At 39.3% G+C, this 20231-nt stretch overlaps 2 protein-coding genes and 1 non-coding gene across 3 annotated transcripts in view; 2 read left to right on the top strand and 1 right to left on the bottom strand.

Annotated features, from left to right (window-relative positions):
- The first annotated feature begins 5252 nt into the window (after positions 1-5252).
- Positions 5253-5334, top strand: trnas-gcu (transfer RNA serine (anticodon GCU)). Its single transcript has one exon. It is a non-coding gene; the product is annotated as a tRNA-Ser (tRNA).
- Positions 5335-8405: 3071 nt separating this feature from the next.
- On the top strand, positions 8406-11730 carry adi1 (acireductone dioxygenase 1). The gene is made up of 4 exons (XM_062439876.1): positions 8406-8582; positions 8909-9028; positions 10307-10486; positions 11278-11730. Exons 1-4 carry the CDS (start codon positions 8457-8459, stop codon positions 11392-11394), a joined length of 543 nt encoding a protein of 180 aa, XP_062295860.1. The 5' UTR covers positions 8406-8456; the 3' UTR covers positions 11395-11730.
- A 108-nt stretch (positions 11731-11838) lies between these two features.
- The window catches only part of trappc12 (trafficking protein particle complex subunit 12), a 38262-nt gene continuing 29869 nt past the window's right edge, over positions 11839-20231 (bottom strand). Inside the window, exons 8-12 of the mRNA XM_062439875.1 lie at positions 20212-20231; positions 18189-18287; positions 16969-17072; positions 15091-15178; positions 11839-13423 (exon numbers count right to left, since the gene is read on the bottom strand). The exon at positions 20212-20231 is cut by the window's right edge and continues 54 nt beyond it. Of these exons, the coding sequence (XP_062295859.1) occupies positions 13181-13423; positions 15091-15178; positions 16969-17072; positions 18189-18287; positions 20212-20231 (554 nt within the window). The 3' untranslated portion in view covers positions 11839-13180. The remainder of the gene's footprint in view (positions 13424-15090; positions 15179-16968; positions 17073-18188; positions 18288-20211) is intronic.

Below are 20231 nucleotides of genomic sequence, written 5' to 3'. Positions count from 1 at the left end.
ACTGTATCTCGGAAGATTACTTTGAGAGGAATTGACAATGATATTGTAGTTTGGTTGGACGTTCAGGAGGTAAAGCCATGCCACCTGTCACTTACAATATGTTCTGTATCTCAAATCCCTCCACCTCCCCCATGTTGTCTCCAGGTTCTTAATTGGACGGTTCGTCACCTTAGAACTGCTAGACACCTTTCCTGCACCTCCTGCACCCAGTTACATCAATACTGTCTTTTTTAGAATAAGGGCAAAAACTGTATTATTTTGTGTATGTAAATGTATTCATTGACTCCTCTTTTTTGCTTTCACTTCAAGGCTGTCTCCTCTTTGTGCTTACTGCTAACTTCATGCTTTTCTTCCCTTGTGTTAAAAGCCCCTTTCAGACATGGCCTTGTCAAATTGTTAAAGTAAATGGTTTTTAGTCAATCAGACAGAGGTGTCTTTTATGAAAGAGTACTTAACCGATTTAGTGTTGCACTTCTATAACAGTGTCGGACATTGACAGTTAAAAAAAGATAAAAAAATCAGTGCAGCAGAGTCAGAGATAACCTTTTCTTTATCTACACATTATTTTCTCTTGTCAAAACCTGCTTCCTACATCACCCACAGTGCCACTCATCAGCAATTTAGTTGGGGATTGGGTGTGTTATGTTGGCTACAGTAATCTATCTTGGAGCTGTTAGCCTCCAGCAGAAGAGGTCTGGTAACCTCACTTCTTTCGAAATGGACACCCCAAAATTTGTTTTATCTTCAAACTTGTAGTCTACAGACTTCACACAGCTCCCTCTGGAGAGACAAAAGGCGTAATGCTACTTCTTCGCATATGCAGTAGTACTCCCCAACATCTAGAAACACACTTTGATGTGTGAAATCAGCAAGGTGTTGCTAGGTGGATTTTTTGTTACTTTTGATAGAGCCAGGCAAACTGTTTCTCCCTGTTTTCAGTCTTTATGTTAAGCTAAGCTAAAAGCTGTCTTGCTAAACTGTTGGCTGTAGCGTCATTTAGCACACAGACAGGAGCATGGTATGTATGTTCTCTAACTCTTGGCAAGAAAGTGAATAAGCTGCATATTTCCCAAAATGTCAAACCATTCTTTTAACATGGTTGAAAGTTGAAGTAGCATCATTATAATGTTTATCATGAAGTACCAGCCTAGATCCAATCTCTAAAGCTAGATAAACATTGTTTTGTAGTGTGTTAGGGTTATGGTTATGGTTAGAAAGAAGAAAAAGAAGAAGACATTTTCATAAATAGCTAAATAAATACCAGGCTACACTAGTTGACATTAGTGTAACTGTAGGTGATATTTGCCTGTTGGACAAGAGAATGTTCCAGGCAAGAAAAGCATGTTTAACAAATAATATACTGTATATATCCAGTGTAATGAAATTGACTGTTTCTCATCCTGAGTGAAAATAAATGAAAAGGAAATGGCCATTTTCTATATATTTCATGTCAACAAACCTTATGTTTCATGCACGACCAACAGCAAAGCCAGGGCTTCTTTAGCATTCAGTTTCTCTGGAGCCTGCCACACCTTTCTGAAAAAAAGAAGAAAACAAAATTACAGACAGGATGGTCACTACCTGTTGGGTCTTGGTGAATCAGAACAGCTCCAGCACCTTAACCACCAGTATCCAGCTCAAGCTTGAACCAAACAGCAAAGTTGGGGGCAGTAAAGACTGGTGAGATGCACAGGACCGTCTTAGAAGGTTTGCTCACATCTGGAATCCCTCACCACCTCCCTGCAAGATAACAAGATCAGTCATGGGAAAAACAATGAAGATAAGAAGAGAAGAGAAGTTACGACAAAATGCCCTATAATAACCTGCTAACCCAAGCAAATGGCACAGCTGACATATGGTGGTGGGAGCTGGGGGGCGAACCTGTCCATGACCTTCTTCCTTGCCAAGATAAGTGATGATTGCCTTTGCAAACTCACACTTGCTCAGGTTCAGTGTGAGTGAGACATTTTCAAGGTGCTGGAAAACAGCCAGGAGAGTGTTCATGTGTTTCTCCCAGGTGAATACACTACTATGTCATCTAAATAGACCACATAGTAAGCCACGACAGACAGCACTTTCTACATGAGCTGCTGAAAGGTGGCACAAGCATAACACATGCCAAACACTATCACAGTATATTGGAGGTAGTTGTCTGGAGTGGCAAAGGTGGAGTTATCAGAAACTCTGTGTCAAATGTATTTGCTTAGTAGCCTTTAAGCAAATCTAGCTTTGTCACATAGCAAGCTGTTCCTACTCTATATATGCAGTCTTCAATATGAGGAAGAGAAAAATGATGTCCATGATCATGTGAAGGTTGGCTTGAATTCCAAGCATAATAATGGACACAGAAGCGGAATATAAAGGAAGGTTTGAAATAAATGAATAGATAGATGAATAGACCTGCCATCCTGTCTTCATGGCCAGTTTTGGGGGTGTTTGCTTTTATTATGGTCTTCCCATTTTGCTGGTAGAATATATGGAGGATATTCAGAACGAACTGTCAAAAGTCTGAACTTAATCTTAGACAATGTTCTAACATTTTCTGGGTAATTTCTTTGATCTTGTGGTGTTTGAAGTGTTAAAGCCCAGAGGGAAGCTGTCAGAACTTCATAACCTGATGGTCTAACTGTGACTAGACAGAGCTGAAATACAGCAAAAGGTGTGTGTGTCTGGACATCCTTGATGCTTTCATCATCCCAAATGAAACCAGTAGCAAGACATACGCTTACTCTACATTTCTTATTTCTATAAATGTCCCTGTTCAAAGTGTGCTGATTCTTCCACTTGAATGAAAGCTGAAATGTTAAATACTGAGCTCCCTCACAACAGTCAGATAAACCCTATGAATGAAATGACTTATCTGCTCAGATGATGAAAAAGACTCAAGGTCTTGATGATTAGCAGATGAAACAAACAAATGACATGATAAATATGGTAGATATATAGGTGAAGGGGTATTTGGATATGACTGCATAACAGCAAGTATTTAATTTACCTGGTATGTCTTCAGGGTCTTATCTTAAAGTTTTTGTATGTATGTATCACAAACATGTTCACCCCTTCAGGGAGTAAAAGTGGTAGATAGTGTAAATGCAGAGGTAAAATATGGAGACACGGATCCAAATTGTTAATAAAAAACTAAACATTTTGGCTCCTGCTATAGGAAGGAATAAACGACTTGCGTCATTCATTCTTTGTTTTATGGCAAACAATCAAATCCATCACTCAGCCCCTGTGACTCAACTGTGCTTAAATGTCTCTTCAGCTCTGTGCCCAGCTTTCACACTCAGTCTTGTTTCCCTCTGTAAAACCGGCAAGTAGTGCCAGCTGATATGACACATCAACATGACGTCTGCTCCTCCCGCTGAGGCCGCAAGTGTTAGGTTCACCTTGAAATAAAGGGCAGTGAGCCACCCTGGGTTATTTCACACACATACACACACACGTACACAAAACACAATTTTCAAATACTAATATATTCCTGCTCCTGTTATTCAAGTTTTGTTCGCTTGAGTTGAAATGAGTCATATGAGGATACAGCGTCATCATTTCACAGCTATTTGGCCACATCACCCTAATCCATCTTTATGAAACACCCTCCAGGTGAGGCCAGGTGTCAGCAGTCTCTTAGTGAGGTGTGGCGCCATCTGGTGTATTATTTTACACAATACACATACATTGTGCCTCCAACTGGACTTGATTTTGACTTACTGCTGGTGACTTTTTTGTAATGTTGCTGTCACTGATTACACGTTTTGAATCAGTTGTTTGGAGCCTTGTGTCCATCTTACACGATATTTCTTGCAGGTGCTCATTATGAACTTAATGTCCAAGAGAGGCAGAGTATTGGCACAGTGACCCGGTCTGTACATGAAAGGTTTAAGGATCAGCAAGAGCACTAATGTGAAATGGTTTTATTAGCTGCATCTCATAGCATAGAGCGTTGACATTTCCATAAGTGAGGTTCCTTGTTTTTTTTCCTCTGCCACATCTATTATGTGGTTGATTTAGCTTTAGACAGCAGGTGTAGCAATATGGTAATGTGCTTGAGTGGTCTAAATGTTATCTTTATTTTGGAAGCAGAGTCTGAGTGATTATGGCTATTATCACCCAAAAAAATGTGCTGTTTTGATGATATTGTTGCTTGTCAAATTACTGGAATTAGTGGTCAAGGTGCAGGCACATGACTAGCCAAAGCTGGAATTAGTCACCATGTAATCCATCAATATGCTTCACACAAATGGAGTGGCCTGGTTTGATACATTCTTTGAAATTGGATCAGAATGTGTGCCCATTATTTTTAGAATAACAGAAACTACCATACAATCTACCCATTAATGTTATCAGAAAAGCTGCACACAGTTTCAGGTTTGATATGTGGACAAAATGATTGTATTTGCCTAACTATAGACATTATATCTATGTATACTATATATGATGTTTTGGTACATTGTGTCATGAACACCATGCTGAGCAGTATTTGCTGACAGTTTAGCACTGCAGGTGTGAAAACCACAGTTAATTTTGACGTTACCACAATGTTTGTCGATGCTCTGCGAAGTGCATTAACAGCCATTTAACCCAATAACAATGCTGACAGTAATGAGGAGCCTGCATTACATGATACACATACTTCATAAGTGTAAATTTGCTACAACAGTGTTGAGAGTGAACTAATTTGTAGTTTGGTGGTGTCATATAAAACATAAACCAAGGTTCTTGAGAGGGATAAAGTTATGGGGATATGCTATAAGTTGGTCTACATACTTGAGAGAGAGAATAGGTGGTTTATATGGATTCAGTCGAAACAAAACCATGCTGCTACACCTGAAACACAACACAATTACAAACTGGGAGAGGCTGTTAGAACCATGCCACATTTCATTAGAGGAATCGGTGCTTCAACACTACAATTAGAGAAAGTCTGCCACCACAGACACACTGGTATCAGCCATAATACCAATTTAAAGATATAGAAAGTTAACACAATATATTAGTTGTAGCTTCTGATAAAAAAACTGCTGTTAACTAGCAAGTCGGTCCAAATTATAACAAGTACACAATTTAAACCTGGCAACAATGCTGCACATGACAACCGTGAAGAATGATTTGGTTGTTAATAATCCAAAGAATCCTGCAGAAAATCAACCTGTCGTGTCAAACTTCTTCTAAAACTATCCCACTGAGGACTGCGTTTCTGAACGGGGTTTGATAATTCGCAACAGATCCACACCGTGAGGCCCACTTCCACAGACGAGGTGGCCGAGTGGTTAAGGCGATGGACTGCTAATCCATTGTGCTCTGCACGCGTGGGTTCGAATCCCATCCTCGTCGATAATTATCTGTTTTCATTCACCTGGTTCCCACGAGCTGAGCACCCACGCGCTACATGTGCTTTATTTTCAAAGATACTTAACCCCGACATGTGCTATGGGTCGGCCCCGCCCACGTGATTAGTGATTAGTAACACACGTGACCATTTTCTTAATAAAACAAACAAACTGGACCTCATTTGCACTTTACTTAAGTGTGTATTACGACTAAAGATACTGACATGACAGTCCATACTGAAACTTGTAAGATGACGCTAATATTTAGTAGACTATTAATGTTTTTGTATAGTTTTCCACTCAATGAATGTGGAACTGTATTTCCTCACTTTGACCACTGGAGGGCAGCAAATACTCATTATTATTGTCAACACATACAAACACACAGTCAACTCCACCAGTGTTAAGCATGTATGCAAAGAATAGTAACTAATAAAACTTCAAAATTCAAAATTAAACTTATTACATAAAACGGCTGACAGACTGTCCACCCACCGTTAATGAATGTTATATGAATGTGATGTGAACGAATATTCTTAAACATTAGTGTTAACATACAGACAGCTTGCAGCCCACACCAGTTTTGTCCGCAATATCAGGGTATTTGAACGCAGCATGTGTCACCATTGTATACAGTTTTATGCAATGTGTCCATCCAGCACATAGACACAGTTCAAACACAGATATTGATGATAAAACAGCCAAATGCTGTTTAACGTTATGACAAATGATATCTTGGAAAAAACTGATGCTGGTTTTTGACTCTCCCTGTTTGCAGGTGAAGGAACAATCTGGAAAAGAAGCATTAAAACAAACAACTGACTGAAAACAAGAAGTCCTAAATAAAATAAGTTGGGATTCAATGTTTTAGTGTAAAAAACTAAATATGATATTTTGGGTAATATGAAACACGAGTGTCATTGGTTTTTTTAATGTATGGATAAGCAATTGCTAGATTAAAAGAGTTCAAATCCTTGCAAGTGCACTTTGATGAAAGACAAACATGGAAAAATCCGATAGATAATGTTGTGACTAAGTGTGGAAAGGTGATAAATATAATGCGTTCAGGTCAGGATACACAATTAATGATCTACAGAGCAATGATGAGGTATGGCTTTTTATGGAATGGAACAGTAGTCAAATCAAATCTAAAAAAGGAACCGGCTGAGGCACTGACAGTAGCCCTCTGTACTTGTAGAGGTGAGAGAAACACAACTGGCAGGTCGGACGAGCAAAATTGGCAATGTGGAGCAGGGGATAGAAAGGAAGAGTGTTTCATTTTCAATACAAGTAAAGAAGTGTTGAAGCTGGGATTGGGAAAGAAAGCAGCGCCCCCCCCCCCCCCCCCCCCCCCCCCCCCCCCCCAAAAAAAAATAAAAAAAAATACACTGGTCAGTTATATCATCATACCTTCAGCAGAAATAGACTTCAGTAGCCTATATCAGAAAGCATAAGAATACGTGACAGTACTGCATATCCGGGCATGGTAAAGGACAGCCTAAAAAAAACATCTTCAGATTTAAGCAGATGGTCCCCAAACTGGAAAATTAGGCTCTGCTTTTTACATCCCAGACCTTGAAATTGTAAAGCTCAAACGACTGTCTGAGGAGGTTTAGGCATATAAAACAGAGCTAATAGCTTTAATGTGGGTTGTACAGTGGGTAGAGGAGGTCAGGCTGAGGAGGGCAGTCATGACTCAGCCTCAGCTCTAATGATACTGCAAGAAAACAAATTAGGGGCCTGAGTAGACATTATGCTGTACCAAACTGAACAGGTGGAGGATCGGTGGGGTTTCTTTGGGTGCCAGTGTTACACTTAAGTATGATTTAAAATGCAACTTATGTAAAAGTAAAGAAGTATTACCAGTTAAATCAACTTAAAGTACTAATGGAACTACAAGAGTAAAATCCTACTTACGCGCTGACTCATCAGTACTAATTAATGATATACTTTGTTAACACAGCCGGATATTCTGCAAAATTAGTCAGCTACATTTACTTTAAGTGAATTTCACTGTTTTAAACTTTTTAAAATATTATTCTTTGGGCTTTTTCTTGCATTTAATGAACAGTTGGTGGCAGAGAGGCTGACAGGAAATAAGGGGATAGAGAGAAAGTGGTATGACATGCAACAAAGGTCCCTTGCCAGACCCGAAGCAGGGACATTGCGGGTATGTGGCATATGATGTAACCACTTGGCCACAACAGCACTCCCTTTCTATTCTATACTTTTACTTAAGTTGCATTTTACAATACGCATCTGGATATCCGAATTTCGACCAATCATCAAGGAAAACAACAGCTGTGTGTTAGAAACAGTGGGAAAATGAAAAGAGAGGCGATCATTACTTCTCAATAAAAATAAAGAGTGTAAAGACAGATCATTGCTATTAAGCAATGAGAGAAGGCACACTGTCATTATGACCAGACTAAGATCAGGACACTGTATTGGAGCTATAGTAAACTATCTATAGTAAAGATGGGCAAATATGAGGATGGACTGTGTGGAACCTGCAGAAAAAAACAAACTGTTAAACATCTACTTATGACATGCAGCCTAAATGAGGAGCACATTTATATACCACATTATTACACATGTGAGTACAGGCAGTCTCAATAAAGGGCCTTCCTGGGAGGACTGCTCACCCCACTGGTCTCAACGCTATCCCTCCGCTCTACAAACTCTAGTTGCCTCCTCCTCTCCTGGACTAAACTCAGCACCATGGGTGATCATGCTTCTGTCCTGCTCCCTCTCGTCTTTGGAATGCCTCAGACTGCTGATAGATTTGGAGAAAGACTTGGGACATTTCTTTTTTATCACAACCGTTGTCTTTTGATTATTGTTTTATGATGTTTTGTCGAACTTTGAGATTTGTTTTCAAATGTTAAGTGTATTACAAATAAAATGTATTATTATAATAATTCTTAATCCCACCAAGAAACAAAGACTGAAAGTAGTGCTTGAATACCCTGAACTGCAACCATAACCTGACCTGTAGGGGGCAGCATTGTGTGCTAAAACATGTAGCCTACCGGAAAAAACACAATAAGAAGAAGAAGAAGAAGAAGAGTCCAGTTGTGAATTAGTGAAGTAACAGCATACTGTCAGTGGGTTAACAGCTTCAGCATGGCGGAGATTGAAGCCTGGTACATTGACAGCTCAGATGAGGACCAGAGGAAGCCTCACAGACTGAACCCGAACCAGCCTGTTTCTCTGGAGGACTTAAAGAAGATTGGTGTTTTGCACTGGAAAGTAAGTTCCAACCACGTTAGATGCTGCCTACAAGTTTCTATGTAAAAGCTTAACTAGTGTAAGCATTTATATATCAAAATGAAAAATTCAGCTCATAGTTAAAATATTAGAGGGAAATATTAGGAATAAAAAACAGTGTTTAAGTTTGAGAACATGTGGAAATAAACACACACATAATAAAAAAAGGCTACTGCTGGTTAAGCCTCAGTTTGTGCCTCTAATCTCATTAGGAGGCACCATCAAGGGACAACTGTTTGATGTGTAACTATTCATGAAATGACATAAGATTTCAGTAACAGTTCACAGCTGATGTCTTGTTGTTGCAGTTGAATGCTGACATCTATGAAACAGACCCAGAGCTGCAGAAGATCAGAGAGGAGCAGGGCTACTCCTACACGGACATCATCACTATCCGAAAAGACACACTGCCCAACTATGAAGAAAAGGTCATTTTTACACTTGTTGTACATGTGCATTTCATTACTTCATTGTTGAAATGTAACTGTAATATCTATTGTCTATGGCAGAGGTTTGCATTCAGCGGTGAAGACAATGATTCAGTCCATCCAGGATCTCACAATTTTGTTGTGAAAGCTGCAGAAATATATTAGATTTTAACAGTTTGATTTGCTCTTTTTGTGGTAAAATTACAGGATTTAGAAAAAAAATGCATGTAAAGGAAAATAATACAATGAAAAAAAGATACCTCAAATAGGGCTTGGTGTGAGTACTGGATACGGTTTAAGGTATTGACTGATATAAATCGATACCAAGTAGTATCAAAACATCTCTAGTCAAACGATACTTGCAATCGATCCTTTTTGCACCCAGAGTTAGAAAATATGACTATTTGTATGGACTTGCTCACAGCCAATCAGCGCAAGCATTCTTCGATTTAATTTGACATGTGATTGGCTCGCTGCCACAGCAGCTACAACCCATCTGTGGTGGGGAAGTCGTGGTGAATTTGTGTAAAACTCAAATCATTTAAATGTGGAGGAGTGGTGGCATTTTATGCAATTTAATGCTTCTATTCACATGATGGGTATCAAATGAAGTACTCAGTTGGTATCGGTTTCACTTTAAAAGGTACTTGGATTGGTACTGGTATTGTAAGTTTTTAAACAATACCCAGCCCTAACCATAAATAATGTAATTGCTTCCTTTTGATACAAAACATGCTGCATATTAAAGTAATAACTGTATTTCAGTGCTGATTTTTAAATGCACTTTCTGAACATTTGGAACTATGCACTCAAAGTAATATATATATACAAAAGAAAATATTATACTTGAGTTCTATTTATAGGTTTATTTACTAAAAATACACCTCAACCTTAGCACCAAATAAAATCAGTCAATAATGCCATAAAAATGGATCCATTAACATAAAAGCATTGTTTAATTTCTAAAGTGCTTATGTTTATGTTTGAGGTAGATTATATTCATCTTTGCTGTAACTAACTGAATTAAAAACATCATTTGGGAACATTAGGGAATTGCTTTGCTCGGTCTGTGGCATCATTTTTGTTGCATTGCTGTGTTGACGTAAGTTAAAACCAAACCAAAACTGCTTCAAATCATTGAAATCTGTTGATTTGGACATTTCATGCAGAGGAGTTGAGGCCATTTAGCCAAATTGAAAGTTTCCTGGAAGGACTGACTAGACAGTTACCATATGTACGGAGTATGAAGTCTTATTCTTCTCATGTTTGTCTTCTCAGCTTAAGATGTTCTACGAGGAACACCTGCACTTGGACGATGAGATCCGGTACATCCTGGACGGCCGGGCCTACTTCGACGTCAGGGACAAGGAGGAAAGATGGATCAGAATCGCTATGACTAAAGGAGACCTGATCACCCTGCCGGCCGGCATCTACCACCGCTTCACCATGGACGAAACCGTACGTCTTACACTTCCATTACACCAGAGTAGGCAGACAAATAGACTCTGAATATTAACTGACCCCGAAGATACAAGAAAGAACTACATGATGAGAGGTATAAATGATTTCAAAATTTAAGCTGGATTAAATAATTCAGGATACATGTTGGTGATTTTCATTGATATGACAGCACATCCCTTTGAAAAAGTAGTAGTTAAATGCTTTTTTAGCTATGTTGGGTAGAATAGAAGCTCAACACTGACAGTCTCACAGTGCAGCTCAGCATAGTGAAATTTAAATGACGCCTGAGGGCAAACTGCTTCGGTTTTAAGCAGGAAAAGAATAATATTTAAACTTGCTAGAACAAATATTGACAACACAAACTGACAAATATATTTACATATGCAAGAATGTAGAACTGCAACAAATAATGAATAGTCGCCAAGTATAAGAATAAACTATTTTGATTAATCGATCAGTCAATCAAATTAAGAAGAAGACATTTAGGAAACTGTGGTGGACATTTTTCACCGCTTTAGGACATTTATAATAATAGTATTAAATAATGATAAGGATTAACTTTATTCATAGAGCACCTTTCATACAAGGGATGTAGCTTAAAGTGCTTTACAGAGAAAAATACAATACAATAAAACAGCAAATCAATTATAAAATTAGATCATTTAGTAAAAATAAGTTATGACCCTAATTAAAAGCCACATTAAATAAATACATTTTCATCCACATCTCTTAAACTAAAATAACTGATAGGTTAATCAATGATTTAAAATGTGTGTTTGTTTCTACAGAACTACACTAAAGCCATGAGGCTGTTTGTTGGGGAGCCGGTGTGGAAGGCGTACAACCGGCCAGCTGATGAGTTTGACATCCGGAAGAAGTACACGGCCTCTCTGCAGGGGTCCTGAGAGAACTGCTGCAGCAGGATTACACCAATCATAAAGTCCGTTCACATATGCACAACTTTTGATGCGATTGTGACGAGCCAATAAAAATAGGTTTTAGTTTGTAATGTTAAAGATCTGTAGCTAAGATGCTTTTTTAGTGGTAAATGAAATTATGATTCCTACTGAAAATAGGTACATTTACAGATGTGTTGTACTATAACATGCACAATGTAAGGTATGAATTTTTCCATTTTGACACTACACTTCTCCGTTACACTTCAGAGTGAAAAACTGTACTTTGTCATTTCCCTACATTTGACAACTGTTAGATTTGGATTCTACATAGAAAAAATGTTAAGCACATATAAAGAAGTTTAAAATAGCTTCAACTATCTAGATATTAATGCTGCTGATAGGTCAACATGTTATTACCGTGACATCATCCAGGGGGAACTGAGCAACACAAATATTCTTATTTTTGAAGTGACTCATTATATTCCATTTCTGCCATGTATGTTCCTGCTACCACTAAATTCAACACACTGCACCTTTAAAGTAAATGTTTGAATGTGAGACTTGTAATGGAGTGCTTATCTATAGTGCCTTACTCTCTTAAATTGGTTGTGTTTCTTGTTAGGATCTGTTAAACTTACCTCATGTTATGAACCTGAATTATGCAGCTAATATGTAGTTTCTATTTTCACACTGAAATCTGAGATGTTACATGCAGTGGAGCGTCTCACCAACTGATTTGAGCATTTTGTTCCAACTGAAAATAAACCTGCTGCTATCATTTTGTCTTTTGTGTTATGTGAACTGTTTCCATGAACACACGCAAGTTAATTTAAAAAGTCTTTTTTATTTAGGATAAAACAAAATTCCATTTTTAATATACATAAATATGATAAACACAATCTGTAAACAGTGATGATTAAAGATCCAACAGGATAAATCAATAAAAGATTTTAACAATAAAGTGATTTTTTGATATCGATTTAACAGAAGAAAAAAAAAATCACCTACTCTGATATGTACAAATTTTGGATTTCTAACATTGATTAGTGGACAGGATATGATGCAATCTGAAGGGCTTCCTTTGTGTTTACTGCATGAGTTAATGACATTGAGTGGTCTTTGACTGTTAATCCAGTGTTACTGCTGAGAAAAGGGGGGGAGGAAGAAGCTTTAAAAAAAGAAAGAAGAAAAACCTGTGAGGACACTTAAGTCTTTTTCAGCACACTGAAGCTCAGGATAATGCCCGTGTCAAGTCTCACCTTATGAACCTGCATCTCCCTTCAAACCACTACCAGTCTGTAGTGCAATGAGGTCTCCTTACAAATCAGAAGACTTTCATGATTCCTTTTTAAAAGTGTGGGACTGGAATTTAAAGGAATAGTTTGACATTATTTTGAAAAGCGCTTTCCAGCCGAAAGATACATGCGAAGATTGATACTGCTGTCCATCTTCTCGTCTAACTTTTCCTTTAATCTGTAAGTTAAATTCATAATCAGCTCCTACCCTTCCTGAAATGTCACTACCAGCTTGCCACTGTTTTGTTTGTTATGAGTGGGTAAACAGGACAGGAGCGCCCCCTGCTGGCTGTCATGAAGAGAAATGTGTGCCTGGGTTCCCGAATCTATTTTGTAAGAAGAAAAGGGGTGCTGACATTCTCCTGTCCCACAGAGGAGAAAGCAGTAGTGTGTGTGTGTGTGTGTGTGTGTGTGTGTGTATGTGTGTGTGTGTGTGTGTGTGTGTGTGTGTGTGTGTGTCTGTCTGTCTGTCCTCTACCAGTCCTTCCTCCTGCCTCTTAAACCAGTTTGAGGCACTGCGTGTTAAAGCTGTCACCCTCTCGGCAGGCCACCGACTCCAGCAGTGCCTGCTTCTTCTGGGTGCTGCGTGACGACTCCAGCTCGTACATAGTGGTCAGGTTAAAGAGGACGCTCTCGTGGAGGTAGTGCGTGGGCTCCTGCTGCACCAGGCCCTCCAGCTGGCCCAGGGACTCCTTCAGACGGCCCAGGTAGAGCAGGCACACCGCTGCGTTGTTGTTTGCCTGGGATGTGTTGAGGGAGGGAGAGAGGGAGGGAGGGAGGGAGGGAGTGGGCAGAAGAGACAGAACAGAAGAAGAGAGTTTAAATGTCAACTCATCATCAACTGTGTTGTTCTACTTGGAGCTACGCAGCTCTTAAAGGGGAACTTTGATATTTTTCAACCTGGTCCATATTTTTTTTTATCTTTCTGTGTGTAAGTGACTAATGGAGTCAACAATCTTTGAAACTGGTCCAGTATTGAGTGAGAGCGCTGCAGCCAGCAGCCGCAATCTAGGCTGCAATGTAATCCAATGGGGCAATTGCGCCCCATCAATGCAGCTCCATGAACAGTGTTTGTTTTTGCTACTGACAGACTCAGATTGTTATTGTAAGTGTCTGACAACATTATAGAAACAGAGAAATAAAACCTTGTGTGACCATGTCTGGCTCAAAGAGAAGCATCACTGAGTTGTTCAACCAAAAATTCCAGCCATCACTTTGAGAATATGTAGATAAAACTGAGCTTTCTGTACCCCAACACAACAAACTCCCCCATGCACTTCATGTTTCCACTGTTGTCTTCCTGCAAGAACCCAACTCTCACGAGATGTCAGAGAGAGACTTCTCCTTGAGCGAGACTTGGTCCAGACACAATAACAAACAGACCAGATCAAGTGAAAGGTAAAGAAAAAAAATTTCATTTGTCCGTATGGTTCTTTATATGAACTAATGTTAACAATCTGTGTCTGTAAGTAGCAAAAACAAACAATCTTAGTGGATGTACATTGCCCCATCAGATTACACAGCAGCCTATTCTTCATTTAGCCTACTCCATTACTCACACACAAAAAGATTGAAAAACATGGTCCAGGTTGAAGAATACGCAAGTTTCCCTTTATGATTTTAAATTACGTTTTTGCCTCAGATCAGATGATTTGAGCACACTGAACTGAGATAAGCTAAAGTCCAACTGAAAGTTCTGTGGCTCACCATAACTGTCTGGAAGAATTGCCAGCACTTTATGTTTCTTCATGAACTGTACCCTGAAGGTTATTATAAATCATGTTCAAAATAACCAAAATGTTGAAAGTCAAATTAAAAAAGAGATAAAGAAAAAGGGGATGGTTATGTTTATTAATGAAATACTTCAGCTAGCTCTGTGCAGAGATAAAAAAAAAAAACACACCTCCCAAAACCTCTAAAGCTCACTAATTAACATTTAACATCTAATTGAGATAAGCAAAAACAACAGTTTATGATTTAAAGGGGAGTTGCATGAAGGAACTATTTCTTAGTGAACAACAGCCGGGCACAGGGACTACACTACATGTATCTAATACCAACTAATATCATATTTGGATGAAAATGAAGGCTGATTATTCCACTCCTCTCGATTTGAAAAAAAAAAAAAAAACCCCAAGCAAAAAAAATTTTCATACTATTAATGGTTTCAATTTTAAAAATCTAAATATTTTAAGGAGCTATGAATATGAAACAATGTCAGAGAGTGTCTTCCTATATGCAAACCTCCAGCTTGCTTTAAGCAGGAGATTCATTTAAGCAGATCCAGCTAATGAAATATAAAACTAATCATTTCACCGCTTTGTAATTTGAGCTCGTCTCCAGCATTTTAAAGCTGCTGCTGCTGCGGTGGTGTAATCACAGTGTGGTGGAACGTGGCGGCACTTACCACGGGGTTTTTGGGGTCCATTTTTAAAACTTCGACGAAGGATGCGTGCGCTTCGGAGTAGTTGTTCTGACTGAGGTAGACAAACGCTCTGGAAAACACAAACACACACGTATATACATTACATTTACTCATATAATAGTGAAATATGACCTTAAAACATGTTGCAGTTGGACACCCAAACATCACAACCACATGTAACTATTGAACATGTCATTTCAAAACCACAGTCATTAATATGCTACAGCTGCAGCAGCATTAGCGGGGTGGGTCACTGATGTTGGGTGTTCAGGCATGCGGCTGGTTTTATAGTTCATCCCAAAGGTGATGGATGGGGTTGAGGTCAGCTAGTCGATATCATCAATTCAAGTCTTGGCACTCCTCCCTCCAGCTTACACACATATTTGTCTGCTTTTGTACTGTCCTACAGTATTGGAACAGCGTAGTGTACTGGTGATATTAAGGTGATATTTACCTTTTCAAATCTAGAACTGCTAGAACACTTTTACTCAATACTTCATTGCAAAGTTGAAACTTTCAAGTTTATTTTATTTATACAGCTCTTTAAAAAGCGAACAGACTTCACAAAGGCAGGCATATGTGTGCACATACAAGCATAAAAGGAGTCAAATGAAAATAGAACAAAGTTTAAGCACACATTTAAAACCCAAAGAAATCAGATAACATATAAAACATTAAACGCAGTTAAAAGCCAGAGAATAAAAATGAGTCTTTAGATGAATCTTAAAAGCAACCACAGACTCAGCCTGTCTAATGGCCTCTGGCAGGCTGTTCCAGAGTCGAGGGGCCTCTACAGAAAAGGCCCTGTCCCCAGCTTTTTTTCTCCAGGAACGGGGCACTGCCAACATGCTAAGGTGGGAGGATGTTGTAAAGGGTGAGAAGTTCTGAGATATATGTAGGATTGAGACCATGGAGAGGTTTGTAGACAATTAGATTTTAAGTGTTATCTTGTAATGAACGGGAAGCCAGTGCAAGGATGCAAGGATGTAAAGGTGTCACCTAAACAACCAGAAGTGAATTTTAGCCAAATTCTACATGACTTTTTAAAATGTTACTTGAAGCTCTGACAGAATGTTCAGCATCCTATTATCTTTATACCTGTCACCTCTGCAACAGTTTCAGCCATGTTTTTCAGTCTTCGTAATCAATACAACCAGCTAATTATCGCTATATTGGCTTGTGTCTCACTCAGTTAACAGCAACCCAACTACTGATGACTATAAGCTTTCCATGTTGCAATTTCTTGTAAAATTACAACTCTAAATGAGAGTTATGTATGTAGGACTGTCACAATAGCTACTTTTGTTGGACGATATATTGTCTCAGAAATAATCGCGATAAACAATATTATTGTTATTTGAATATCATTTTATACCACTGATATAATGATTATATAATAGCATAATAATACAAAGGGGTCGGGGTGGTCTTGATAGGAGATAGTTGCCCAGATATGAGTGAATATGATGTTGCTTTGTTCTTTGGGAGCAGGATTAAATTATGTTAAACTATAAAACTTTGCTTTAATTCAAGTTTTATTCCTCAGGTGATGAGCCTAATATTTACAGCTAATGAGATAACGTGAGTGTGTGACGATATCTATCACCTTCCTTTGTAAAGTGAGCTTCAGTGGTAAGATGGGTTGTGTCACCTGAGCTGTGCCTCATACTCCACATCAGTTCAGACCAGAGCTACAGAGGTGTGACCTCTCGTGCTAAGATCACACGCCGGGAGGAAGCACGAACCTGCGAAAAGCCCTGAAGGAAGAGCCGCTACCGTGGAGCCAAAAATGTTCCTGAGCAGCATAAAGTACACACGCGTTGTACAGAGGTGATAAATACATGACACACACACACATACCTGTTCATCAGCATGCATGTAGTGTGACTGGGCTGGCTCCCTTTCATCTGGCAGGCTTTCTCCACATCCAGGAAATACTTCTCTGCTGTTTTAACGTCTCCGATCTGACCCAGAACAAAGCAGCAGCAACACATTAACTGCTGTGTGTATGTGTGTGTATTAAAGTGAGTGGACTGTACTTATACATGGGGGAAACACCAATTCAAATAATCGCATCAGTAAAGAATAAACACAGGCAGCCGAGGCTCATGAGTATTTAGCAACATAAACATACGTAAACCTAAAATAAACCTAAAGTAAACCTGAATGTTCCTCCAGACTCCAGTGATACTAATGTTGAGGAACGCTGAGGAAATCTGTGAGCATGCTCTCAATAAATATATAGTAAACACACGAGAGAAAACATAGTGACTGTTACCAACATTTCTATAAAGACTTAATAAACAGTTCTACATAGTGGGAAATCAATTCTCTAGAGTTAAATAAGAAGATCAAACAGGTGCGTTGAATACGGAAACTGGAGCCAGGTTGCAATTAGCCTAGCTTAGCATAAAGACTAGAAGCAAGGGGAACAGCTAGCCTTCATGGGAAGTTCATACAAAGTTTTGTAATCAGTTCTTGGCAAACAACAGCCAGATTTAATGACTTCCACAGACTTGGGTTGTGTCTGACATCACTCCCTATTTACTTTATAGTGCTCTACATTTACCTTACGCCATTTTATTTGACTGTCTGAATGCTGAGTGTGTAAATATCTCCACTATTTAATTCCCTCAAACATTCCACCGTGGAACAAATAAAGTACTTACACTAACATCTTATTTTAAAGATGTAAAAACTACCATTGTCTGGCAGTAGTGAATAAGGGAGGGATTTCAGATACAGCCTTATTGTCACTGTGAGGTTGCCAGGCAACCTGTGCTGTAGAGAGGGGGGGTGTTGCACAAGTGCTTGGATTTTTATGAATCATATTGATTTGTCATTAGTATTTAATTTGTTGACATTACTTGCCTTCCCTGTCCTGCTTTTAACTTTTTTTGGTGGAAAATTGACAAAATCTTGATATAAAATTACACATCCTATGATCTGATATTTTATCAACTCTTTATTTTTTATTGTCGTTTCAATGTTTCCCCACATGTACAACTTCACAGCAAACAACAGCACCCATGGTTAACCTGCAGAAGTGTGTGTTAGTGTGTGTGTGTGCACTGGTGGACCTGCAGGAAGATGCGTCCTATACCGCTGAGCAGCTGCACTCTCTGATGGGGTTCATACTGGATGATGGAGTGATAGGTCTCCACAGCTAGAATATAGTCCTGATGAAAGAGAGAGAAGGGGATCGAAGAGGAAAACGGGTAAAGAAAAACACGAATAAGAGGCAACGGAGGTAAGAAATGTCAAAGACGAGTGAGGTAAAGTGAGGTGAGCAGCAGGAGGCAGAGACAGGTGGAGGGTGAGGGAGGTAAAGAAGAGGAGAGTTGAGGCGTGGAGAGAGAGAGAGAGAGAGAGAGAGAGAGAGAGGAGGGGGGCATTAATCAAACATATGGAGTATTAGCGGGGGCGGTGTGACCCTCCTCCCACCTCCACACTGCACTGCTACACATCGCTCACATGGTGACTGGACTGCTGAGCAGAGCGAGGGAGAGAGGTCAGCGAGGTGTGTGTGTGGATATGGAGACTGTGCACTGGGCTGGGACAAGGTACAGAGAGTGTGTGCATCTGCATATGAGTGTGTGTAATGTAATGATGTAGCCTAGAGTCTGACTTCACCACACTGCAGTAAATCCTACATTCACACTAAATATGATTAAAGTTGTTTCTTCATTGCATCACTTTAATTAATCTCTTCTGTATTCTGTCACCAAACATGTCAAGTTATATTGAGGACATGATGCTGATATGAGGTGGTGACACATTTCCTTACTGACCACCAAAACCAACGACCAACTGGTGTTACTAACATGTACTGTGTGTGTGTGTGTGATATGTCTTATTGTTCTATTTTTGTCCAAAAATTATTAAAGACACATTAATGAGTCACACTGTTGCACTGGGTGACGTGTTTCTTCATTACCATGAACTCCCACACTGTCATTTATTTCAACTCAATCCCACACACACACACACACACACACAAAATCATGCTGCTGGAGATACTAGAGCACTGAAATGTGGATGAATCCGCTGCTGAATATAGTCCGCCTTACTCCTGTTTGAGTAGTGTTTATAACATAATATTTGACATTTGTGACTTGTTTTTAAAGCTTTCATTAAGGAACCAATGGGCTTGGACCACAGACAGACTGTGGAAGTGAGAGAGTACTATGAAGTGAGCGTTGCATGAATCTAAGATAACATATAGAATAATACCCGACATATCTTTGAACCATAAAGCATGTACACACGATACTGTAATTAAACATTTTCCAATGGATGCTGGAGAATTATAGATTTTTGAGTCACTTCATTTTGTATAATTTAAGAATCAATTAGCAGACTCTGCAAACTTGCTTCGGTTGTGCTCAAATATAACATCATGAATTATGTCTGACTAATTTATTTTTCTAGTTCTATAAAGTAATGTTTTGAAAATCCTACACTGTGTTACCTTACAAAGATAATACATGATGCAAAAAAAAAGAAGCATATTTATGTTTTTTATTAAGTGTCCTACAACATGTCAAAATCACCAGTGTGGTCCTATGAAGGCAAGATTTGAACATAATTTAGTTTAGCATATTAACAAAAGTGAAAACCAGATGTTGTAATCTGATCTCTGACCAGTAGATGGCACTGTGGTTCTCTCTACAGTCTGATCCACACCCCATCGCCTCTCTCTCTCTCTCTCTCTTCCTCTGACTCTCTCTCATTCGCTTGCTCTCTCTCTCACTGACCAAGAATCCAATTAGTGGTCAGTCTGGGGGGATTTCACTGTGAATCCTCCACCAGCCTGGCATCAGAGATCTCTGAGTCTCACACACACACACACGCACACACACACACACACACACACACACACACACACACACACACACACACACACACACACACAGAAAGACACAGAAACAGTCCCTCCCGCAGACACACACGCACAGGCAGACTCAGACACGCATACAGGGACACATTCACTCAGTGTGTCTGCTCTGCTCTACAGGTGGCTTGTTAGCCCAACTGGGCTGTACTGGGTGTGTGCGTGCATGTGTGACACACACACATACATCCACCTACATACACACGTACCTTCATCAGCAGCAGACAGT

The sequence above is a fragment of the Scomber scombrus genome, chromosome 19 (assembly GCF_963691925.1).
Source record: "Scomber scombrus chromosome 19, fScoSco1.1, whole genome shotgun sequence".
In the NCBI taxonomy this organism is placed as follows: domain Eukaryota; kingdom Metazoa; phylum Chordata; class Actinopteri; order Scombriformes; family Scombridae; genus Scomber; species Scomber scombrus.
This window is presented reverse-complemented; position numbering and strand designations above follow the sequence as displayed.

Excerpts from the sequence above, each read along its gene's own strand:
- adi1 (XM_062439876.1), top strand. The coding sequence starts at position 8,457 with ATGGCGGAGATTGAAGCCTGGTACATTGACAGCTCAGATGAGGACCAG. Across the intron at positions 8,583-8,908 it reads TTGGTGTTTTGCACTGGAAA|TTGAATGCTGACATCTATGA; the intron begins GTAAGTTCCAAC and ends TTGTTGTTGCAG. Across the intron at positions 10,487-11,277 it reads GCTTCACCATGGACGAAACC|AACTACACTAAAGCCATGAG; the intron begins GTACGTCTTACA and ends TTGTTTCTACAG.